The sequence below is a fragment of the Prosopis cineraria genome, unplaced genomic scaffold, assembly GCF_029017545.1.
Source record: "Prosopis cineraria cultivar Desert tree isolate PC_DT_omini unplaced genomic scaffold, ASM2901754v1 PC8, whole genome shotgun sequence".
NCBI lineage: Eukaryota > Viridiplantae > Streptophyta > Magnoliopsida > Fabales > Fabaceae > Prosopis > Prosopis cineraria.
In genome coordinates this window covers 13,373,554-13,399,099 of record NW_026555339.1, presented here as the reverse complement: position 1 = coordinate 13,399,099, position 25,546 = coordinate 13,373,554, and the positions used below count along the sequence as shown (strand labels likewise).

General features: G+C 29.4%; 2 protein-coding genes across 7 annotated transcripts; both read right to left on the bottom strand.

Annotated features, from left to right (window-relative positions):
- Nucleotides 1-1,526: 1,526 nt before the first annotated feature.
- LOC129318077 (uncharacterized) lies at nucleotides 1,527-21,676 on the bottom strand. Of its 6 annotated transcripts, none has more exons than XM_054962607.1 (23): nucleotides 21,531-21,670; nucleotides 19,311-19,365; nucleotides 15,102-18,194; nucleotides 13,805-14,362; nucleotides 10,898-11,575; nucleotides 8,760-9,432; nucleotides 8,488-8,633; nucleotides 7,252-7,365; nucleotides 7,060-7,179; nucleotides 6,840-6,977; nucleotides 6,670-6,735; nucleotides 6,469-6,576; nucleotides 6,129-6,206; nucleotides 5,802-5,882; nucleotides 5,311-5,418; nucleotides 4,585-4,731; nucleotides 4,219-4,275; nucleotides 4,035-4,115; nucleotides 3,613-3,717; nucleotides 2,881-2,982; nucleotides 2,613-2,699; nucleotides 2,350-2,506; nucleotides 1,527-2,273 (listed from the first exon to the last, which is right to left on the bottom strand). In XM_054962607.1, exons 3-23 carry the CDS (start codon nucleotides 16,500-16,502, stop codon nucleotides 1,708-1,710), a joined length of 5,571 nt encoding a protein of 1,856 aa, XP_054818582.1. In that variant the 5' UTR covers nucleotides 16,503-18,194; nucleotides 19,311-19,365; nucleotides 21,531-21,670; the 3' UTR covers nucleotides 1,527-1,707. The 6 variants fall into 6 exon arrangements, 5 of the variants coding, with proteins under 5 accessions (XP_054818582.1, XP_054818581.1, XP_054818585.1 ...); XM_054962606.1 differs by having other exon boundaries at nucleotides 1,527-2,276; nucleotides 21,531-21,669; XM_054962610.1 differs by lacking the exon at nucleotides 5,311-5,418 and having other exon boundaries at nucleotides 1,527-2,276; nucleotides 21,531-21,669.
- LOC129317333 (disease resistance protein SUMM2-like) lies at nucleotides 16,641-18,194 on the bottom strand. Its single transcript, XM_054961677.1, has 2 exons — nucleotides 17,926-18,194; nucleotides 16,641-17,832 (listed from the first exon to the last, which is right to left on the bottom strand). The coding sequence occupies exons 1-2, from the start codon at nucleotides 18,192-18,194 to the stop codon at nucleotides 16,641-16,643; spliced, it is 1,461 nt and encodes a 486-aa protein (XP_054817652.1).
- Nucleotides 21,677-25,546: the final 3,870 nt, after the last annotated feature.

Genomic DNA, 25,546 nt, shown 5'->3' with positions numbered 1-25,546 from the left:
TCTCCTGTGGGAGGTGGAGTTTCTTTAGAACATTTGTGAGTTAAAAAGGTAGAAGACGATTAAGGTATAACTTATTCCAGCCCCTTTGGGGTTAGCACGACTAGTGAAATTTTTGATCTCATTAATAAGGTTCAAAAGGTTATTATTTCCCATGACATAACATTTGGGAGGCTTGCCATAAAAAATTACATATTTTAATTTGTTCTTTTGAAGTATATTCAAAATATGAATATGAAATATTTGAAATTTTCGGTTGCATATTTTCTTAAAAATTCCAATATTGAAAATAAAATCAACACTCCTTTTATATGTGTATGTATACTTTAATTGTAACACCCCTAAATCTATTATTGAATTAATGATGAAATTTAAAGAAACAAGAAAAGTCAAGAAAGATTAAAATAAAAATATATAAAGATCAAATTACAAATAATTTCTATGAAGAAATTTATTATTCCACAAACAAAAATCAATAAGCATCAATAATAAATCCTTCAAATTTATGCTATGAACTAATTTGGTAGAGCATAGTGCTAATAACATATTATAAAATTATAAGAAATGTAAGAGAGACTTAAAATGAGAGAGATGAACAAAATAAAAGAACAGATGAATAATGGAAATAAAGAAGACAATAGAATTTGAGAGTAAATGAGGGATGATCCTTATTTATTTAAGATGTTACAAATGTTTGCACATCACTCTGTTTTGTATTAAAAATATAATCGACATTCCTTTTGTACATGTGTGTGTGTATCGTAACTGGAACATTATGAAACCTATTATTGAATTAATGAAGAAATTTAGAGGAACACAAAAAAAAAAAAAAATCCATCAAAACTAAAATAAAAATATATAATGATCAACGTGCAAATAATTTATATTTTCACGAACAAAATTCAACAATCATCAATAATAAATCTTTCAAGCTATTAACTAATTAATTGAGTTTCATACTGATAACATACTATAAAATTAAAAAAAATATAATAGAGATTCTAGATAAGAGAAATGAAATCGACAAAAGAATATTAGAATAATAAAGATGAAAAAGACAAAAGAGATTGGAGAGTAAAGGAGGAGTAATTTTTATTCTTTTATGTTGTCACAAATGCGTGCACATCTTCTCTATTGGGCTCTAATTTTAAGGACTAACCCTACAAATTACAAGTTTACAAAGATGAGAATTAAACATATGATTGTACAATTAGAAGTTATATAAAATAAATACTAGAAATTCTTTTAGAGAAAATGACAGTAAAATTTTCTTGAAATATATAAAGAATAATAAGGTTTAGGCAAAAGAAAAAAGACAATAAAGTCTTACTAAATGTGATAATTTTTTTAAAATTTTTTAAACCTTTCTGAAATTAATATTTTTTGTGAAATAAATATAATGTCTTCAATTTAATCTTTTGCAAAGCCAAAACTGTCATTTATATTGTTATTTAGTGATTACCAAAAACACATAATCATTATTTAAATTAAAATAATTACTATTACTAATATTTATAAAGGACATTGCAGCACACTAATTATAATATTCATAACAATATATCCTTTGTTTTATAACAATCCTTTGAAAATATATTAGGCTGAAGTGCTGAACGCCTAAACGCACCCAGAGCCAGAAAATTGGTCTACAATTCTGTGTCATAGATACAACAGGCTACTTCTTTGATGAACACAAGCCGACAATTAGGAAACCTAAAAGCCAAAAGGTATATCCATGGCACTCACTATTTCCCTAGTTTTTGATATCTTGATAACCAATTTCTTGCGATCTTCTAGAAGACCCAACAACTGAGAATCAATGGCTTCAAGCCATTCTTTTGCTTCTGCTCTATGCTTATAGACCTCATCCAACGCAATTTCACATGTTTCCAGCTTCGCCTCCATGTCTACCATCTCCTTCTCTGCCACCAAGACATCAATCGTATCAGAGCCAGAAATTTTGGCGCGAACTGATTCAATCCACTCTTTGTCGAACCCAAGAATAGTCGCTTCCCCTAAGTTCGCCTCCAGAATCGATCTATCCGATGGTGTAATGGTACGGGGAGTCTTGGTGGCTAGGATGACCAAAATGTCAAGGAGCACTCGGTAGGACAAAGCTATAATTCGATTGGTGCGTTGTTCGCGAGGTAGCCTTAGCTGTGGATATCGCTCGAGCGCATTGGCGAGCAATGCAGGTTCGCCATCTTTCAAATCCACTATTTCGAAAATTTCACTAATCCCTAACGTAGGAGATGAAGGGGTTGCAACATCAATTTGTGCTTCTGGCATATCCACGAAAGTTAGCAGATGATTGAATGGAAAACATCAAATCGTCACACAAAGAAAGACACTTACGTTGATGAAGAGGAGGAGGGATCACATCAACAAGGGCCGTATTGCCCTTTGCTGGGTTTGGCAAATAACGTTGTGGGTCCGTTGACAGGTTTGCTTTTGGAGCCTTGTTTGCTTTATGCTCCTCTTGAACACTTCCATTCATTGTTTCTTTCTCAGTCTACATAAAACAAAATGTTAGTTATAGTTAATTTGATGCAGACCTTCAAAATTTGATGTTGTTTACAACTCTATTAAGGTTAGAAGGCATAGAAGCGCCCTCTTACAAATTCTGAGTCAAACTGAGTTGACTTTGATGATGCCTCTGAAGCAGAAACTTCTTCAACAGTTCTCTTTGAAGCTTCGTTAGTACTCTATAAATTAGGAACATAAAAGCAAACTATTAAACTGTTAAAGACATTCATAAGCTCATCATACTTTGAGAGCGATTGTTTGCCCATCTATTATATAATAATGAATAAGCAAAGGTTAAAGCCTATCTACAGTCTATAATACTTAGGTTCTATATTAATTAGGAAAGGATAATTAACTTACCTGTGCCTGTTCTTTTTCTGAGAGACCAACTAATCTAGATTGCTTTACTGAATCTAAATCAATTGATTGATTTGCTATTTTGGCTTCAATACTTGAAATAACCTACACAAGAGAAAGAAATGTTGTAGTATCAATGATGTTGCATTTGCCAACAAGTAACTAGCATTAAGTTACGTGGAGGATAAAAATAGCATATATTGGTTCCTCAAGAATTTTAGTAGTATTTTCTACATCTCCAATGGCTTCTTGTTTGTATTTAAAATCTGCTTTGCTTGTTTGCAGTTCATTGATCATAAAAAAGAATACCAAATATTAAGATGCACAAAAGATTTGTCTTAACCCTTTTATATATTTTCTTATGTTATGCAAATCTATTAAAACCGTCAAGGCAAATACAGCTGGAAACTAATTTCATGTGAAGATTAGAAACGAATTTCAAGAATAATTGCAACTCCTCCCTCCCCTCTTTCTAATATTGGAGTAATACCAAAAGATGTAGTTTATTTGATAAAGTAACTTCATTAAACCACAAAACTTATTTTTTGAATTGAAAAATTAATTCAAATATGTATATATATAACAAAATAAGTTGGGACAAGATATTTTTGTGTAGATTTATTGTTATTGATCCGTGAAGATGTATTGAATGGTTGTCAACTTGCCTTCTAAACTTACAATTGTAAAGTGAAAAAAAAAAATGCTACAATTTTAACGTGAATGTAGTGAACTTACTTTTGCTGGTGGATCCAGTTGTGAGGATTCTTGTATATAAATTGAGGAAGTATTTATTTTAGCTTTCATAGGTGTAGTGACTTCTGGAATACTTTCACTTACACTCTGTACAGACAATAGGGATATGTAAGTATTTGGTCATATACTTAAAACTGATAGGTTCTGCAATATTGCCTGAAAAGATTGAGTATGCAAGAGGTGAAATTTCACTTTCTAACTTTGTCTTCACCAAATCCTAATATTGTACATAAAAATATCATCATACTCCTAATATTAAGGGCATAACACACTAACCATTCCAAGGCTGCAAGTGCCTATTGTTCAGACATTGGATGATCGTTAAAAAAGAGAATCAGTCTTAACTTTTTATAACCACTTTCATGCTAATAATAGAAAGAGTTTGGAGATGTGATTTTGATAACCTCTAAATTTGATGAAGTTGTAGCCATTGATAACCCTGAAGTAAGAAGTATTCCAACAGCTTCCTTCCCTGTTTCTGAGAGCTGAGTGACATCAAAATGAAAAAAAAAAAATTGTTCAATCACACAACCTCATGAATTCATAGACTATGGAATATATTTTCTTTGGAAATGTCATTTGGATCACCTTTGGATTTGATGAAGCTGTGGTTAATGCTGCAACTTCCTTCCCTTTTTCAAAGCTCTAAACCACAACAAAAGATTAAATTTGTTTACTAAAGTAACTTCACTTATTCACTGAAGCAGAAACATGCTCTTGCAAGTTGTTCATGTGATGATGAAATATATAAAAAAGTGAGGTGACATATAAGCACTCTTATGAGTGCTGAATCAAACAGAGCTGACTTTGAAGTATTTTCAAATATTTCCTTCGAAGCTTTGTTAGTGCTCTAAAAACCAGAAACATAGTGATTGTTTGCCCATCTCTTATATCATGATGAATATGCAAAATACTTCAGTTCCCAGATTAATTAGGAAAGGATGATGAACTTACCTGTGCCTTTTCTTTTTCTAAGAGACTAACTAATCTTGATTGCTTCTCTGAATCTAAACTAATTGATTGATTTGCTGTTATGGCTTCTTCTGTTGCATAACTCTCTTGAAGTCCTTGCTCCAATGTTACTTTGATGCTTGGAGTAACCTAAACAAGATAAAGAAGTCGTACTTTCATTGTTGTTACTTTTGCCAAAAAGAGACTACTATCAAGTGGATAACAAAAAATAACATACTCCATTTGCTTCATTTTCCGTATATTCGTTTGCTTTTTGTTGGTCTTTAAAATTTGGTTTGCTTGTTTGCAGTTCTTTGATCTTAAGAAAATACTAAATATGAAGATGGACAAAAGATTAGTCTTAACCCTTTTATCCATTTTCATGTATTATTCAAAATTATTAAAAAAAATCAAGGTAAACACAGATGTGAAGAATTGAAAACTATTTTGAAGAATAATGTGCAAAAAACCTTCCTCCCCCGTTTCTAATACAGTAATACCCAACGATCGAACTTATTTGATAAGAGTGTTTTCATTAAATCATAGAACTCATTTTTTATTGACTAATCAATTTATGCATGTAAATAACATAAACAAATTTGAGACAAGATACTGGGTGGAGATTTGTTGGTATTGACCCGCGAAGATGTAATGAATGGTTGGCATCTAAGTTTACAATGGCAAAATTAAATAAAAAATGCTACAAGTTTAAATGGAATGTGAACTTACTTGTGCAGGTGGATTTGATTGTGAGGTTTCTGCTTGTGAATGCATGGAGGAAGTATTTATTTTATATTTCCTTGGTGTAGTGTCTTTCGGAATACTTTCATTCCTACTCTATAGAATGCAAAAAAGATATATGTAAGAATTTGGTCATTTAATTAAAATTCTTAGATCCTTTAATATATGTATGTATACAGTAATTGTCTTTCCTCCGGTTCTTGCTGGTGTCTCATGATTGTTTCACTTCTCAACTTTGTCTTCATTAAATCCTAAAACAATCCTTGAATATAGAAAAAGGTACAAGTTTAAGCTATTTAATTAGCTTATTCCTAATATTATATTACGAAAGGGCATAGCAATTGATCAATCCTAAACCGTAAGTGTTTGCTTTTCAGTCATTGGATGTTCGTTTATTTAAAAAAAAAAAATCAGTTTCAACTTTTATAACCACTTTCATTTTTATGTTAGATAGGGCTGGGAGATGTCATTTTGGGCACCTCTAAATCTGATGAAGTTGCAGCCGTTGATAACCTTGGAGTACGAAGCATTCCAACAACTTCTTTCCCTGTCTTTAAGCTCTGAGTAACATCAAAATGATAAAATTTGCTCAATCAAACAATTTCATTATTTCATAGAATATAATTTATTTCTTTATGCACTAATCAACCGCTACACCAAGTATAAATGTTATAAAAAAGCTGGTCTTAGGTACCTTGTAGTTTAACCTGTATTCAAATGCATTTTATATATCATAAGAATGTTTCATTTTCCTAGTTTATCAAGTGATAGGAATATAAAGAGGTTAGAGATTCTATCTTGATCACCTCAAAATCAGGTGAAGTTGTTGATAATTTCCTAGTAGGAACTACTTTGCCAACTTCCTTCCCTGTTTCTCTATCAAACTGAATCACACCAAAAGTTGCACCAAGAGTTATAACAAAGTAGTTCAACTATGATAACTTCATTAATTCATATATATTTACTTTGTCCAATATTAAATTCTTTTTCTATAACATTTAGATATATAAATAATAAAAGAAAAGTGAAGGCTAGATATATGCCATAGTCTTGTTGGTATTTACATGTGAAGATGTAATGAACGGGTACTTGAACTTGTATGTATAAAAACGTTCTACAAGTTTAAACTGAATGTTGTGAACTTACCAATGCTGGTAGGCCGGGCTCTAAGCCTCCTCCTTGTGAATAGAGTGAGGAAGTAACCATTTTAGTTTTCGCAATTGCAGTGTCTTCTGGAAAACCTTCAACTACACTCTACAAAAGTACCAAAATATATCTAAGTATCACATTTTTGAATTCTAACAATATTTTTTGAAGAGTTCAAACTTCAAAGTATAAGACAGTTACCATTTCTCCTAGTTCTTGTCGGTATGTCATACTCGTTTCTCTTCCTGATTCTATCTCCATCAAATCCTAAAACAAGCAATAAATATAGAAAAAGGCACACGTTTAAGCCATTTAATTAGTATCTTTCTAATCCTTTATTTTAAAAAGGGCATAAGACACAAATCGATAACCAATGGGAACTCTTCTTGGAGAGGAGTGGTGAATGCTGATGAGTTCCTTCTTGCTATATCAGCTAACAGAGCTGCTTGCACCCTGTTCTCTAACGTGGGACCCTCATGAACTCTTTCTTTTAATTTGTCGTCAATACTCTGAACAACACAAAATAGTAAAGATATCACATTTTATAAAGAGGCCACTTCAAAATCACTAATTTTCATTGTTGTGACGCACATCATCATGAAATGGTATATTAGTTCTGCGGCATGCTTCAATGGATGATTCTGTTTCTTTAAGATCCTGATGTTGGGGCTGTGCGATTGATTCATTCTTTATGCATTCATCCTCCAAGCCCTATTAGAAATATTAAACAATTATCAAACAAATCATTAGTATTTGACAATTTTGGATTTTGGATAAACTTGCATCCAGAGATGTCCTCCTGGATTGTGATTCAACTGTTGCAGTTTCCAATGCTTGTTTCTCTAACGCTGGAGTAGGACCCTTGGATTCAATTTCCATTATGGTTTCCTCCTTACTCTACAACATCCAAGGATACATTTTATTCGTGATGACTTTTACATTGTACAAACATGTCTGAATCATCTAACTCGACAACATATCTTTGATATTTCCAATAATTTTTCAAAATCTTTTATATTCACTTTGCTTTATCAAGAGTAGCGGCTTGTTACTTAAAAGTTTCTTTTGAAGCCTTCCTCATACCCAATAATAACTTTGAAAAAAGGCCTAGAGAGTCATCAATCATATCCCTACGCTCTATTTATAGCATTCTGTTCAAAATCAACTTTTTCTTGTACTGTTATAAAAATTCAAATATACAAAGAAAGTCTTCTCTCGAATCTAAGACTCAATGGTACTATTGATGATATCCTTGAAATGTAATCTTTAATATTTTTTCTATTTTGCCTCCTTATTATTCTAACTAACTAGACAAGCAATAATATGTGAACAAGTTTATGAAAATGTTAAACTTAATACTGCAATAAAATATTTTTTTAAAAAAAGAAAAACTGACCTGTAAGTCCTTCTAGTTTTTTTAAAATTTTGAATCAGGTCCTTATAATTTTTTTTTAAATATGCTCATTCCTAAGGCTTAAAATCCATGAAGTTTTTCTATTAAAAAATAAAATTAAGAACTTTTATATTTTTATTAAAAGATTATATAATTTTAGAATTAATTACATAATTTTTATAACTCAAAATTTATATAATAAGGTTATTTTTTCTAACATTTAATAAATATAGAATTTTCACAAAAAAATATTTAATGGGTTTTTAATCAAATTTTAAAATATAAGCCAAAAAATATTCATAAAAATATAAGCATTGCATTTAATCAAATTTTCTTTTTGCTTTTTTTGGCTTAAAATATTAAATTACTTTTTTTTAATAAATTTTAAAAGTGTTTTGTTTTGGAAAAGTTAATTATTCATTAATAATTTTAATATTATTCATGGACTAATATATTTAATGGGTCAAACTATAAGAGCTCAATTGAAACAAAATAAACTAAAAAGATTTAATTCAAAATCAATAAGAACCAGAAGGATCTCCAGATTAATTTTCTCTAAAAAAATGTTTGTTGGTTTATTGAAATGAGGCCACAAATTAATTGATTAAATGGTTAGGCTAGCATACCTCTGTGGGGTTTCGGGAAGCACTTGTTTCTCCCATATGTGGCATTTGATGAGCATTATTGGAATGAGCAGAAACTAGCCCCTCTGTTGATGCTTGATTTTTTGAATCAAGATCTTCAGGCCCTCCTTGAAGTTGAGAAGTAATTTCTATGGAAAATTTGAACAAAATATTATTAGTGTTATTAAAACTAGCAGCTAGCATGGGCTGTGCCTTTTTTCACCAAAAAAATAAAAACTAGCAATTATGTAAAGTAACGTTTCACAAATTCATACCTTGATATTTGGGACAATCAACCACTTGATAGCTCTGTACGGAACGAAAATCAATCTCCCCACAAATTGTAACAAGCCTTGGCAGTTTTCCAAGTGTTAAATTCGACAGTTTTGGAAATACATCTTTCACCACCATCTTCTGGTTATGATGTTGTTTGCATGCAATTACTTGTTCCATCTCAAGGGATTCTTCAATTTTTAACCCCCGTAGCATTGGAAACATGGCAGATGTTGATATCAAGAAAAGGCATTTCAAGCTATTACAACGCCTGATGCAAATTTCTTGTAAATTTGGGAAGAAAAGTTGATGGAATTGGTCATTAGCACTTTCTTCACAATCCTCTTCAATAATATGAACTAATTCTTCACAGTCTTCTATCTCTAAATAGGACAATGATGGGAGGCTTTTCAATACTGGGACACAGAAGATTGATCTAAGCTTTTCACATGCTTTGAGTGTCAGCCATCGAAGGTTGTGGTGGCTCAGCATATATTTGGGGCCCTTCCATATATGCCTCAATTCACTTAGATTTTCCAAACTCATGCTTTCTAAGCTTAATGTCACTGAACCTTCAATTTTCACTTCTTCTAAATTAAAGACCTCTTGTATTTTTGAGTTGCTTACTCTAAGGTACATCAACCTTTGCATGTCCTTGATAATTTTCATCAAGTCCTAATAAAGATTTATCCGTTCAAAATTTCAGCGTAAATTCAAAGGTCATCTCTCATCAAAGTTCAGTGCATAGATAAGACAATATCAAAGGAAAGTCATATTCTCATTCATATCTACACATTAATAAGCATGTACCATTTCAAGATAAAATTAATATGGTCCATCTAATTCACATAGCCAGAGTGCAAATCGGTAACATTTTGAATCAGTTACAATATATAAATGAAAACATTATCAAGTTGTGAGGATTCCCAATACCATTATTAATGGATTTGAATTATATTAAGCGGAGAAACTTGATTTGTTGTATAGAATGCCTATAAAGACATGAGTTATGCCTAATTATATCAACCAAAGGCATATAGTGATGCAAACAACAAATTTCTATGTATGAACACTATATTACTTGTATTTTTAATTGAATTCTAAAAAAGTTGTTGTGATAAAAAAATTTGCAAGGGCCAAATCAACGTAGCAATACATATCATAGAACAATATGTCAAATGTATTACCATTTCAGTTTTCACATTTCATTGTCTCTCTTGTAAACAAACTGTCAAATCCAGAAATATTTAGGGCCCATTTGGTTTACTTACATTTTACAATCAAAGAGAACCTTTGAAAGTTTAAGAATATATTTTGTCCATATAGAGCATTCAAATAGCTTTAAATGGATACTCCAACTATGTCGATATGATTTTTCAAAAATTAGTTAAAATTTTTTAAATTTCTTCAAAAGATAATCAGAATAAATGAATGGTAAACCGACAACAAAAATATAAATTTTAATTTTCTAAACCATAACTAACAATTTTAGGACATGACATCCATTTGGTCAATCTTTTTTTTTTTTTTAACGTTATGGTAGAATTCATTTCAGTGAGCTGTGTTAGTTCTTTAATTCTCACAATATAACCAAAACATTTTAGTACTTAACGTGGTTAAATGAGCTAATAGAAAATGATAAATTGTATGCTCATAATTCATTTAATTAAAATTATTATGTACTAAATTAATACTATAATAGAAATATCTGTGCTTAAAATAAAAAATTCACGCACTAAGAAAAAAAATTGAAAATATTTTTGTATACAAAATGAAAATATTTTAATTTACCATATAAAAAATAACCACCATAAAATAAATCATTTTTAAAGTATCTTAATAAAATGATTAGAACTATAACTTTAAAATAAAAGTTTATTTATTTAAGAAATGCTGAAAAATTCAAATCTCAAACCTAAAGTATAAGAAAAAATTTGTGTTTATTTATTTATTTAAAATTATTATGTATTAATTTAATTATTATAATAGAAATATTTGTGTTTAAAATAAAAATTCACGCATTAAGAATAAAAATTCAAATTATTTTTTATACACAAAAAAATTGTTGTGATGAAAAAATTTCCAAGGGCCAAATCAACATAGCAATACATATCATAGAACAATATGTTAAACGTATTACCTTTTCAGTTTTCACATCTGATTGTCTCCCTTGTAAGCAAACCATCAAATCCAGAAAAGATCTTCCGTTTATCTCTTGACAGTCATCTAAACCAATCCATCGTAGAGATGGAAAGCTCAGGTGATAATTTTTTGCACAAATAATGTTGATCATCTTTGGTACATCCCAGAGATAGAGACTTTCCAAAGCTGGGAAATCAATGTGGACCTCATCGCTTTCATTCTCATTTGATGCATAATCTCCTTGATGATGTTTTCCAAAAATGTATTTCAACTCTGCAACTTTTCGGACACTCAAATACTTTAATTTTTTAAGACCACCAAAAGAGGAGTGAGGAAATATAAATTCCAACTTGTTGCATCTACAGATTTCAAGATGCTCCAGCTTTGAGACAACGGAGCTATAATTGATATGATCATAATTCTTAGAATCATCTTCAACCACATTAACTAATTCCTCACAGTCTTCTATATGTAACTGGGACAACTGTGGTAGGTTTTTCCACGAAGATAAAAAGAACATAGTTTTCAACTTTTTAAATCTTCCAATTCTTATTTTTTTAAGAGTATGGAAGTTGAGAACAAATTCGATGCCCATGTTTGGAATCACTGGTCTTCCAGCATCAACAATCTCTTTTTTCTCAGATTCCTTAGCTCCTTCACTCGCCACATCTTGCATCTACAAATTAAATTCTTGCAGGTTTTAAAAAGAGGAAATTCAATTCCAAATTACAATAAAAATTCATCATCCCACCTCTGTGAAACTTAGCCTCCAATGAGTCCAATTTTAATCCAAAAAAAAAAAACAAATATGTACAAACATGCATGATACATTTGCGAAATTTCTAAGATTGTAAACATTATGATATGATTCGTCATTGGTTCCATTAATTTAATAAATTAAAAATTATTTCGATTATAATAATAATTGAGTAAAAAGAGAAAAGTGAGAACCAGTTGGTGAAAAAATTATGCAAAGTATTTTTTGAATGCTACCCAAAGTTATGTTCAATAAATAAACTTTTGGAGCTTTTTGAATTTATTTTTTAAATGGACTTTGAAAATAATTTGAGGAAACCAAACAATTTTTACATTCTTAAATTTTCAAAAGTTCTTTTTGAATGTAAAATGTCAGTAAACCAAACCAACCCTAAATGTTCTGTGTAAGCTAAGATTTTTCTTTTTGTAATCTATCTATCAAGTGTTAGCTAACAACTTTCCTTCGTGATAAGATCTACATCTACATCATCTACATACAAAGTATTTCAACACAGTAACATATACAATCAAGGTCCAGAATTATATTTTGTCCATATAGAGCATTCAGAGAGCCTTAAATGGATACTCCAACTATGTTGATATATTTTTCAAAAATTAGTTATAATTTTTTAAATTTCTTCAAAAGATAATCAGAATCAATGAATGGTAACCCGACAACAAAAATATAAATTTTAATTTTCTAAACCATAACTAACAATTTTAGGACATGACATACATTTAGTCGATCTTTTTTTAAAAAAAATCATGGCAAAATTCATTTCAGTTAGCTGTGTTAATTCTTTAATTTTCAAAATATAAAAATTTTAGTAATTAACATGGTTAAATAAGCTAATAGAAAATAATAACTTGTACGTTCAAAATTCATTTAATTAAAATTATTATGTATTAATTTAATTATTATAAAAGAAAATATTTATGTTTAAAATAAAAAATTCACGCATTAAGAATGAAAATTGAAAATGTTTTCTGTACACAAAATGAAAATATTTTAATTTACTATATAAAAAATAACAACCATAAAATAAATCATTTTAAAATCATTTTAATAAAATGATTAGAACTATAACTTTAAAATAAATAAGTTTATTTATTTAAGAAATGCTGAAAAATACAAATCTCAAACGTAAAGTATAAGAAATGAATCAAATTTTTCTTATAATTAAATTTTTTTCAACTTCTGAAAACAAGCCCAAAAAAATGTTTATTTAATTTAAGGATTCAAAAAATAAAAATGATTATTAAGGAAAAATTATAAGTGAGTCCATATGAGAATCATATTTAAAAATAAGTCCTACAAAATTGTGAAAACACTTTAAGTTCTATAGAACTTAATTATAATTATTTTATCAATCAACAAAAGTTGTGTCTAGTGAAAATGATTAATCTCTCATTACATGGTGAATTGAAGTTTGAATCTTTATTAAAAAATATGCATACATTTAATACCTAATAGTATCTTAAAAGATTATATTCAATACGAGGATATACAACGGTAACCAAAAAAAAAAAATTAATTTACCACGTAAAATAACTCAAATGTCTTTAGACACACAATTCTTTGATTGACTTTGACCAACCGCTTGCTGTCGTTGTCCGATGGCCAATAGTCATTTACCAATCCCCATCCAGCAGTTGGTCAAAAAAATACTTTTTTTTAAGAAAATATTTTTATTATATTATTCATATTTAAATATTTTGAATCAAACAATACATATTTACAAATTAAAATTTTAAATATTTACTTGTAAATATGTTATGTTTGACTTGTAAATATTTAAATATAATAAAAACAATTTTAGAAATTATTTTTTAATCACGTATAGAAATATTTTTCAGATAACTACTCTATCCTGTAAATAAAAATAATAAATCAAGCATCTTAAGCGAAATTTTACCTTAACGACTCTATCTCATAAATGGAAATAATAAAAAACTACTCTATATGTCAATACACACACACACACATAAGCTTAACAAGTTGACAATTTAACAGTAAACTCACAAATAACTTTCTTTTAAGCGAAATTTCACAGCATTACCGGCAAAGATGCATGTCAATATCTTTTGGGCCAAACAAGAAGGCATGATGTACTTGATATAAAGCAATAAGTTAAAAAAAAAAAAATACCTTTGGTGCTTCCACAGTTTGTAGAGATGGGCATTCTAGATGATACTTCTTGATATGAATGCTGATAATATTTGGTACCTCTATGAGGGATAGTGTTTCCAATACAGGAAGATCAATGCGAGGCTCATTATTCTCATTCTCGTTTGATACATAATCTTCAGGGTCATATTTTCCAAAAACATGCTTCAATTCAGAAGCTCCATGAATCCATATAGATTTTAGTTTTTGCAGACCTCCAGAAAAAGTGGATGGAAATATAAATTCCAACTTATTACAATTCCTAATTTGGAGGCTTTCTAGATTTGGGAAGATGGAGGTGCAATTGAGATGGTCATCATCCTCTGCTACATTTGTTATTATGTGCTTCAATTCTTCACAGTTCCCAATCTCCAAGCGCTCCAACATGATGGTTTTGGCAATGGAAACACTGAACAACGACTTTAATTTTGAACAATCCCAAAATTCCATGTATATGATATTTTGTAGCTTCAACGGCTTACTCATAAGACACTTTGCTTCATGAAATGATTGAATCAATTCCATTGATGCAGGTAATTCCTACAAAGACACATTTTCCCCTTATGTTCAACTCATAACTAATTTGTCAGTAAAAAAAAAAAAAACTAATTCTATCATCTAATGCGATTACATTGAGTTTAGGGGAGGAAATATGATAAATGAAAAGCAAATGTCAAGCATCATGTGCTTTTATAAATTGTCACGTGTCATTGTTGGCATTTAAGATAAATTCATCAAATATAATTAAATATTAATTAAATAACCGAAACACTTGCCTCTTGATGCTAAACATTCTCTGTTTTAGAAATAAGATGATAAAAAATTGAATATCCAAATAAAAAAAACCACGGAATTTGACATTTATTTATTCAACAACGATAGTTGAAATCTCAACAATTTCCTATGATCTACCACTTAGTATTATCAATTTACATGTTAAAGAATTTGTAGTTAAAACTATTATAGTTAGACCCAAAAATTTTATTACAACTGTATTTTTAGCAATTTCACGCATGCACGCACGCACCCACCATTTCTCTGATGGCATTTTCATATTTTGAAAATATCAAATCACACTTTCAACAAATCAAGCATTCTAGAATAGTTCTATTACAATATAATCCTCTTTATATATGACATCTCAACAGATCTTAGATGAGAATATTATTTATCGTTTGTTTATACTATAATTCAAGTTTAATTAATCAAAGGCCAATTTAATAGCATGAACAAGTTAACAAAATAAATGTTGAAAAAGAGAGGGACAAGTGGAACATACCGATGAAATTTGGTGGTGGTGTTGCATTGTGCCATTAGATGCTCCAATACTATCACTGTCTTTAGTTGCTGGTAGAAAACAACATCCAGGAGCCCATGAGAAAGCACTCATCTTAGAGTTTTCATTTTTCTCCTTTGAATCTTCTTTCAAAACTGGAGATGGCACCGGCATACATTTCTTCAATTCTCGAACAATGCTAATGAAATTTGGTGTAGAAGAAAGGCGCATTGTCTTCAAGGAAGGAAGCTCATTCTCTTGATGCAAAACATGGCCCTCATTTTGGTATTTACCAAATATGTATTTTAGCTCCTTGCAATTCCATATATATATCTCTTCCAAAAGGGGAAGGTCTCCTGCCAAAAGGAAGGGTGACACCAATTCTAGTTTATGACATCCTTCAATTTTAAGATTCTTTAACTTTGGAAACGGTAAGCCATAGCTCTTTTGATTATCAACATCTCCTAATTCGTTTCCAAGACTCTCATATGTGATTAAACTTTTTAAGTCCTCACAATCTCCAATCGTAAAATTTTCCAACTGCACCAGACTTTGAGCAACAAATAGTGGGAAAATTGATGGTTGGAACATTGGACAATTCCTTAACGTCAAAATCTTTAGATGAGGAACTTTGAAATTGACATCAAAGAATATGTTGTGCAATTTTTTACACTCCCTTAAGTTTAAAATTTGTAGCTTCTTAAGAAATCCAGAAGGCGGAAGACCACCACACAATTCTTTCACATCCACACCATTCAAATGTAGTTCAACCAGCTTGGAGAAGGCTTCTGAATAACAATGCTTCCTAGTATCAATGAGGTACTCAATCTCATCCCATTCATACAAACAAAGCTTAATTAAATCATTCATGCCTCCATCTTTCACAGGAATAATGTCAGGGATGAGGCATTTCCATCCTGTTTCTTCCCTTTTTCCCAACTCAAGAACCTCTGCTCTTCCTACAATGTACTTAAACATGGATTTTGAAATTAAATCTTCCACATGTTTTGTATTGAAGCATCTTAACAAGCCATTATCATCCCCATTAAAATATTCATAACCATCACAAGCAATAGAAAACATTCCCAATATTGGAGGAGATATATCATGAGTAATTTCATCTCTAGTTTCTTTGTCAAGATGCAGCTTCCAATCTTCGACATCCTCATTCTTAACAAAATATAGTTCTTCCAATTGGGAACATGTTTCAATCACTTTAAAAGGATTGTTCTTTTGAATTTCACACTTCCTTAATCCCAACAATCTCAACTTCTTTAATTCCTTGATATCTTTAGGTAATTCAATTATTATACAATTTTTCAACTCAAGAGTCACAAGACTTTGTAAGTTTTTCAAGATAGAGATGTCACCTAATTCCCAACCATCCAAGATGAGAGTTTGCATGTTCTTTAATGAAAGAAGTGATTGTGACAATGATGGAATAGAATGCTTCTTAGGCCTGCCAAGTAAAAAAAGAATGCTGAGGCCTGCCACCCCCGCGAACAATGTTTCTGGGTTTTTCACCAAAACATCTCCTTTTATCTAAAGGAATAGAATTTCAAGTTTTGCACCATCAAACTGATCTGGAAAATCATTAGTACTCCAAAACACAATTCTCTTGCTTGTTTCTAAAGCTGTCCTTGAATCCATGATCACTTGAATATCCTCCTTTGCCATCCACAAGGCCACTTCACGAACCAAGTCGTGCATTTTTACACATTCTTTCTCGTCAACCTTCAACAGCAAAGTGGAAGCTACAAGTTCATTTTTCACTCCAAGTACTTGACTTCTTCCCGCACAATAATTTTCAACTTTGCCAAAAATTCCAGCCCCTATACCAAGTCTGATAATAAGATTTATAGGAATTTCATAATCTTCTGGGAAAATAGAACACAATAGAAAGAGTTTTTGGGCCTTCTCATTTCTCAAATTCCCATAGCTTAAGCTTAGGCATCTATAAACCTGAACTAAATCTTCATCAATATCAAGAAATTTCTCAGATTTTCTTAAGGTTGCCAAAGCTTCCTTCCATTCACTTACTGGCCAAATTCTTAATGTGCTAGCTAGTGATGCAATTGCAATTGGTAATCCTCCACACTCCTTCACAAAACCTCGTGCAAGATCCTCCAACTCTTTTCTTGAAAGACCATTATTACTTGTAGCATGAAATAGAAAAAGATTCAATGCATCCTCGTCAGTTAATGTGTGTAGGTGAATCGTTTTTTGGCATCTCATTGCTTCACAAACTCTTGAATGGCGAGTGGTTATCAAAACATAGCAATTCTTATGATCAGGTCCAGATGGAATCCCAATGTTTGTAAGATTTAGCTTTTCCCACACATCATCCAATATTATAAGTAATTTCCTTTCTTTATTAGAAATTCTAGACCACAAGAGCTTTGAGTGATCTGCTTCCGCTGCTTTGTCTAAAGGCAATCCTAATTGCCTTGCAATGTCATCTCGAATCTTGCTGATATCAGGAGGATTGGACACAACGACAAAGATGACCTTCTCAAATGCTTTGGATTCTTCAATTTGTTTGCCTACTTGTGTTGCTAATGTGGTTTTGCCTGTTCCCCCCATCCCTTGCAATCCAACCATGTGATGATTTCCATCTTCTAAAGCTTCTACAAGTTGCTTCAATTTTGATTTTCTGCTCTCAAAATCAATGAAGTCTCCTAGAACATGGTATTTAATACCTGGAAGTTTAGCTGGATGTGCCACTCTTTCGAAGCTACATTTTTGTATGTGATCTTTAATAGCTAGCATCCTCTTTGCCAACCTCTTGCCTTGTCAATATCTCCAATGAGGACATGAACTATAAGACCATGTCTGCTTGATTCTACGATTCTCTTGAATTAGAATATAAGCTTTGTCTTTCCAAACCTCAACATCTTTGGTTGGGTTCTCATTTTTTCTTTTGGCATCTTCAATATCATTATTCACTTCTTCAAATTTTGCATCCAACTCGTTGTGTTGTTGCTCAAACTCGCAAACATGAGTGTCAAAATGACGAAAGTAATTGACTTCTGTTATAGTTTTATCTGCCAATCTCTTGGCAAGATCTGTTAAAATACCTTCCCCAGGAAATGCCATCTGAAATGGACATAACATTAAAATCAAGACTCCAAAAATGGTATAGAGTGCTTCCAAATATGATATACAAAGAATTCACTGTATACAAACTGCTAAATAGAGAGAAAACTTCAGGTCCTATATAAATAATCCGTGCAGCAGAAAAAGAAAAGCCTTTTCTATCTTTTTTTTCCCCTATACATGACAACTAAGTGATAATGAAATTACTGATGAGTGATCAGAGCGACAATAAAATTATAGAAAAGGGAATTAATAATAACTAGGCCTTTAACCAAAAAATTTCAAAAAATAAGTTATAAATATTGATTAAGACATTTAGAAACAGAAATATCAATTACAAATGGAGAGTTACATTTAGAATTTGAACTTCTAAATTTATAATTATTTGAATTAATATGGATAACTTATTTTTCAAAAAAATTTATAAGAACTTAACCATCATTAATTTTTTTTTTGTTTTTTTATTCATTTCTCTTTTTTTTTTTTCCGTCGGGAAAAGCCGTTGATAGCGTCAAGGCTGAAAATGAAAAGGTAATAAAGAAATGTCGAAACAATCTGTTTAGTAACAAAAGATGCGCGTGAACGGAGGAAAGCTGAACAAAAAATTGAAAAGGAAAAAAAAAAATATTGAGTTGAAAGGATTCAAGATTCTATATAGTAGTTAAAAAGATTTATTATCAAAAAATTTGAGTAAACTAATCTTAGGTCAACTAAATTAATATTTCTTCATATAAAACACTTGATGAGGCATTAGTTTTTTTTTCAATATTATTTTTATTTAAACTAATTAATTATCAGAGAAAATATAATGCAAATTTAAAAAATTTTCTTTTAAATATGAATGAAATTGGAAGGGATGTTGCTACGTTTTTTTTTTTTTTTAGCTGATGGATTAATTTGCACCACATAATAATATAAACGATGTCCAATATTCATCGAAAAATAATTTAAGAGCAAATATGTCCTTTCACCCTTCTATAAACTTCCATTAGTTGTTTATTAGAGTTTATATTAAACGTAAATATTCCCCTTAAATTTAAGATAACTAAAGATATAAGTACCCATAAAGTATAATCAAAATTCAACTTAAATAAATGGTATAAACCATGACTTTACCTCAAAAATGGAGGGCAACAAACAAAGCTCTTTTTCCTTTTTTCTTAATTCTTTCCTGACCGAAGAAATCAACCATTTGGAAGCAAAGACAGAACGTGAATGAACATATGAATGAAGCATAACTGCCATAAATATGTTAAAATCAAGGTGCACAGGGCGCAAAAAAAATTAATATGAAACACAGATGACAGATACTTCCTCCGATCCCATTTATAAATCACGATGCGACTTTTTAAGTAATATTTCAAAAATATTTTGAAAATTACTCTTCATCAGAGAGAAAAGATAACACATTACTTTTTAGATTTGCTATATAGAGACATAATTTGAATTCTACATACTTTTATTCCTTATACTTCTTTTACATTGATATTGATGGAGTTAGTAGAAATGACTTATAAAGAGGATCGGAGGAGTATATGATAATGAAATGACTAATATTTGTATTTTTCTTTTGTGAAATTTAATCAACAAATGCCATTAGAGGTTGAAATTTAATCAAAAAATAAAATTATAAAAATAAAAATATTTTAAACTTTTAATATTTACAAATATTAAAAGGGTTTAGTAATTTATGATATTAGTACTAAATTTAAAAATATTTTTAATCCTTATAATTTTATTTTTTAAAATATAGAGAGAAGTATTTAAGAAGTTAAAATTTTAAGAACTACATTTTAAAGATAAAGTTTAGGGATTGATTTATAATCGAGTTAAAACTTCAGAAACTAAATTATAACGAGTTAAAATTCAAAAACTGAGTTACAATTAAGTTAAAACTATAAAAAATAAATAAATAATTTTTTCTTTTCTATATCATCTAAATAAAGAATTTAAAATTTATAAATTTTAAATGTGAAATTTTCAATTCAAATTTACTCAACCGAATGCAACCTTAATGTAATATGGTAAGCCAGGCATAAGAAGTTGAAACTATATGGGCCATTTGGACCTGAGTCTATTGACCCATACGCGCCAAACCTGCCCACTTACTAGCTCTCTAACAATAGGGCCAATATTCTTATAAAACAAATATACATATAAATTAAACCAAACCAAAAAGAAAAAGAGAAATAAAAAATTAAAATGAAGAATTAAAATGCAAACAAATTTTGGCATACCAAAAGAACTTCTTCAGAGATCATATCAAATTATCAATACATAAAAAAAAATGAGATAATCAACATGGATAATAAAATGAAATGTCTATGTTACTTTAATTCTTGTTTAGTGAAATGATATTCAATGAAAAAGAAATTAGCTGGGGCCCCAAAAAAAACAAACAAACGGGGGAGTAGACGTTCTTGGATTGTTAATATTTTTGATATGTTGCTAGCACTTGTGATAAATGTACCCCAAAAAAAAAATTACAATTTTATATTGAATTACTATATCTTATAATTCATAATTGAGATAGTCACATTTTAGAATTATAAATTATTACGATGCGCGTGTATTCATATATAATAATGTAGATCTTCACATTTAGTTTATAATCGTAAAGTTTATTAATTTCCAACAAAATCTTGCTGATTCTCAAGAACTATATTATAAGATTATGAAAAAGAATTTTAGCTTATACAATTTGACAACATTTTTCTTAAAGCATAATAGGAATGCTTGTAAAATTTGAGAGTAATTTTGTTGATCAGAAACAATTTCAGCTTTCTCAATTCCCACAAACAATGTGGTAAAATTTTCCCTTAAACTACTTTTTGAAAAACATTGAATATTTTATATATACTATAATGTGATGTAAATTAATCCAACAACTAAACAAAACGTAGCAACTTACACCTTCCATTCATTTCATGGTAGTTTTCATTTGTGGACTCCACATTCATTTAACAATCTTATCTTCTCTCTCTGACTAAGACTACCTTTGTTCTTTGCTGTTTACTCAGACCAACCCAATCATTAAGCAAAATATTTGTTCACAAATAAATGGTACCATAGAAAGTGTAAGTTGCTACATTTTTTTAGTTAATGGATTAAATTGCACCACATCTTAGTGTAGAGGATACCCAATACGGATTGAAAAATAGTTTAAGGGCAGATATGATCTTTCATCCTTCTATAAACTTTCATTGTTTCTGTTTTAATTAGAGTTTTTCTTAAATCTAATGTTTCCACTTAGATTTAAGATATCAAAAATCATAAATACCCATAAAGAATAATCAAAATTCAAATTTTAATAAATGATATAAATGATCACTTTACCTCAAAAAAGGAGTGCAATAAAGCTCTTTTTCTTTCTTTCTTTTCTTTTTCTGACCTGAAGAATTCAACTACTTGGAAGCACAGAGAAAACAGGAATGAACAGATGAATGAAGCCTAACTGCCATAAATTCATTAAAATCATGGTACACAAGCTGCAAGAAAAATGGAGAAAAATTAATATGATACACAGATGTGAGATAATAATGGAATGAATAATATCACTATGTTTTTATTTTGTGAAATTTAATCAACAAATGCCATTAGAGGCTCAGAATGGAGGTTCAAAAAATAATAAGAATAAGAATGCTTATTTCGAAGTGCCTTTCGGGGAGGAAAATATCTTCATGTTTTATAACAATTATTTATCTCTCTATCTAATAATTAATCGATCTTATGAAAGCCTCATTTAATTTGTCATAAATAAGCATAGAGAGCATAAACTATATTTGATATTCTGGCAAATGATAAACTAAATAAGCATAGAGATCATAAACTATACATTTAATTTGATCAAATGACAAATATAGCAATGTACACAATAATAATACATCATTAAAAATGTATACTTACTACCTTTGTTTTTGTGGAAGATTTCAACTTTCTTCGATGATGCCTTCGACAAGGAAACCTCCCTTTTTTCAGATTTTTCTATCTTTTTTTGGATTTTTATAGAATTTGTAGAAAACTAAAAGCAATCAACGAAGATAAAACTGCAAAAAAGGTTTTTTTAAAAAATCAAATAGACGAATATTAGAACACAGAAATGATTAATAAGAAGCAACTATTATAGTGGCCAAAGAGGTATAAAATAATACACATGCTTATACCAATGAACTGTAATACTTAAAGTCGGCTATCAAATTTTACGTTTTTTATTTAAATTAATTCTTTAACAAATTAATAATTTGAAAAACATAAATAAACTTTAACTAAGTTTAACGACAGCTTTTATGAATCGAAGATTTTGATATATTTTTTAATGTCATCAGTTATAAATATTTGTCCAGGACACTCAACGCCTTAACGTAATTAACAATGATATAAGTGCAAAAATAATTGTTAATTATTAAGCATATGTAATTTTAAAATAATTATTTTTTATCTTAATATTGTTCAATAGAAAAAAAATATTTTAGGTTGTCAAAAAATTATATTTTAAATGGTAGTAGTTATATTTTTTCTTAAAAGATATTTTAAATATTTTTTAAAATGGTTTTAGGCTGAGCTGGATTGCATTTAGGCATTTGGATTGGCCGGTTCAATCAACCAAACCAGTAAGAGCCCTTAGTCCAACTATAATTTAATGAACCAGTGCTCAATCCAATTACGACAACATTGGTTGGTTAGGATTTAAGGAGTCAACTTTTAAGTCTTGAATTTTAATGGAGATTGGATTCTATCTTAGTTGGAATAGAAGATTCTCCTTGTGATCTTATTTATAAAACATTTTTTAAAAATAATTTTTTATTTAAAATATAAAATATTTTATAATAATTAAATCACTTTTTTCAATTTTATCCTTTCTTGATAACATGAATGTATTTAATATATTATATTATTATTTAAAAATAAAAATAAAAATGACAGTGCATCTCATTTTTTTATGATGCAAAAAAAATTAACTTTTTTTAAAATATATAAAACGGTTAAAAGTGTTTTATAATAAATATGATACTGTACTTCAAGAAATTGAAAGTGATGAAAAAGAAAATAAATAGCAGTAACTAAAAAAAAAAAAAAAAAGCCGCACTCGCGCGCGCGCACAGAGGAGGAAAATCACTCGAATTAAATTGGATATTTCCCACTTTTTTTTTTTTTTTTTTGGCCCCCGAGATTTGAACTCTGACTGTTGAATGATGATAACTTGCGACAGGAGAGAAACCTCTCTCTCTCTCTCCCTTCAAACTCGCAACAGATCACAACAGCCAAAAAAACGAATACGAAACTGAAAGAGCATATCAAATTATTAAATCACAAGTAACAGCTTTTATTACGTAGAAGATATGGTATATATGAATATGTACGTAATAATAAGTTATTTGTTAGCACGTTTGGCAGTTCAAATTTCTAGTCATTACGTTTTTTTGTTTTTTTGGAGAATAACACTAGGGTGTAAAAGATTAGTTTAATTATAGTTGAATCACTAAAAATTTATTTAAAAAATAAATTACAAATATAAATTTTAACAGTGAGAGACACAGAGACAGAGTGATAAATGCAAATTCAATATTTTAGTCTCATGATAAGTCACTCATGATAATTTTTCTCACATTTGCAGGTCACTATTAATAAATATTTTCAACTCATCTTTTAATAAAATTTATTAAGACTTAACTGTTATAAAATTGATTTTTTTTCGAATTTAAGTGTCATTCTTCTATGTAATTAGTTTATGTAATTGAAAGTTAATATGTCATGCAACTTAAATTTTGGTTTTTCATTTTAGTGCATTAGTTTTTTTTTTTTTTGTCCAAATAATATCTATTAGACTACTACATTCACTACGTGAGAAAATCGAATAGGTCAAATTAAACATAAACCAAATGACAATGAGTAACAGAAACAAACAGAATCAAAACATATGCTAACCTTAATTTTTTTGGGAGATTTAGTCTCCTTTTTTTTTTGTGAATTTTGGATCACTTGTAAGAACAAATTAACAATCAACCAAGAGAAAGCTGCCAAGAAAAGGTCTAAATAAGAACGAATCATGGCACACAAAAACTAATTACCAAAGGGGGAAAAGCTTTAACAATACGAAACCATAAGAAGAAGCATGAGAAAACGGACATATATGCAAAAAATACTAATCTTCTTTTTTTTAACCGATTTTTCGGTTTGTGAAATTCAAAGAAGTTGATCGTAAAATCACAAAAGGTGCTTGAGAAACATTTTCACGTTTTAAGAAAAGTTATTATATTACTTTATTAATTAATATTTTTTAAAATCCTAAGACAATTAAAATATTTTTAAGAGAGGTAAGAAAATCCTAAAAATAGAATTTAAGCCTAATTTAGTATTTCTACTGGCCTTCTTGAATATTATGTTTTTTCCCTTTTTAAGAGAGGTAAAATTAAAATATTTTTTAAAATTCTAAGACAAATTTACCTTTCTTCATTCTTGTCAAATAGTTGAGAGAAATTTATAATATAGACAGAGTAGATCTTAACATTAATTTAGGAAGGTGAAAAAGGCTAAAATTGAAAAGCAGTTATTAATGAATTTTAGTACAAAATTTCAATAATCCCAACTAGTTAGATGATTTATTATTATAATTAACTTTAATGCTTAAATGATAGTATAAATCAACAAGAAGCTCAAAGTACTAATGCTAATTGACAGTCTATTTACTTGAAAAAATTGTCATCAAAATGAGGGGCTAAACACTCTTGTTCTTGGAATTAGTTGGAACCTATTAGTGGATGAATTGGTGATTGAATTTTCTCTTTAGATCGTGAATTAATTAATATAGCTTTTAAAGTTATTTTAATTACCTTATCGATTGCGGCAAATTTTTTAAAATACAATTATTTTATAGTATTATTTTTCGTGAAATTTATCATGTACTATATTCTTTTTATGATCTTTATGGACACTTGTCATTTTTATTTCTTAATCTCTTCCAAGCTTTTAAATTTATTTTAGTTTAATACGATCAGGTTACCTAAAAAATGGCACGCAATTTTAGCTCTTTTTCTTTTTATTTTTTTTTTCTGACATGAAGAATTCAACTATTTTTTGGAAGTAAAGAAAAAACATGAATTAACACATGAATGAAGCCTAAACTGCCAAAAAAACTGTAAAATTCATGGCATGCATGCCGCAAGAAAAATGGAGAAATTTTAGTGTGATACACAGATAAGAGACAATGGAATTACTAATACCTCTATTTTTTATTTTGTGCAATTTAATGAACAAATTCCATTAGAGGCTCAGAATGGAAGTAAAAAAAAAAATATGAATGCTTGTTTAGAAGTACCTTTCAGAAACATATTTTCATGTTTTACAAAAATTAT

Excerpts from the sequence above, each read along its gene's own strand:
- LOC129318077 (XM_054962606.1), bottom strand. The coding sequence starts at position 16,502 with ATGCAAACTCTCATCTTGGATGGTTGGGAATTAGGTGACATCTCTATC. Across the intron at positions 3,718-4,034 it reads CAACTTCATCAAATTTAGAG|AGTGTAAGTGAAAGTATTCC; the intron begins GTTATCAAAATC and ends TTGTCTGTACAG. Across the intron at positions 2,983-3,612 it reads AACTGGATCCACCAGCAAAA|GTTATTTCAAGTATTGAAGC; the intron begins GTAAGTTCACTA and ends TCTCTTGTGTAG.
- LOC129317333 (XM_054961677.1), bottom strand. The coding sequence starts at position 18,194 with ATGGCATTTCCTGGGGAAGGTATTTTAACAGATCTTGCCAAGAGATTG. Across the intron at positions 17,833-17,925 it reads CGTAGAATCAAGCAGACATG|CTTCGAAAGAGTGGCACATC; the intron begins GTCTTATAGTTC and ends ACAAAAATGTAG.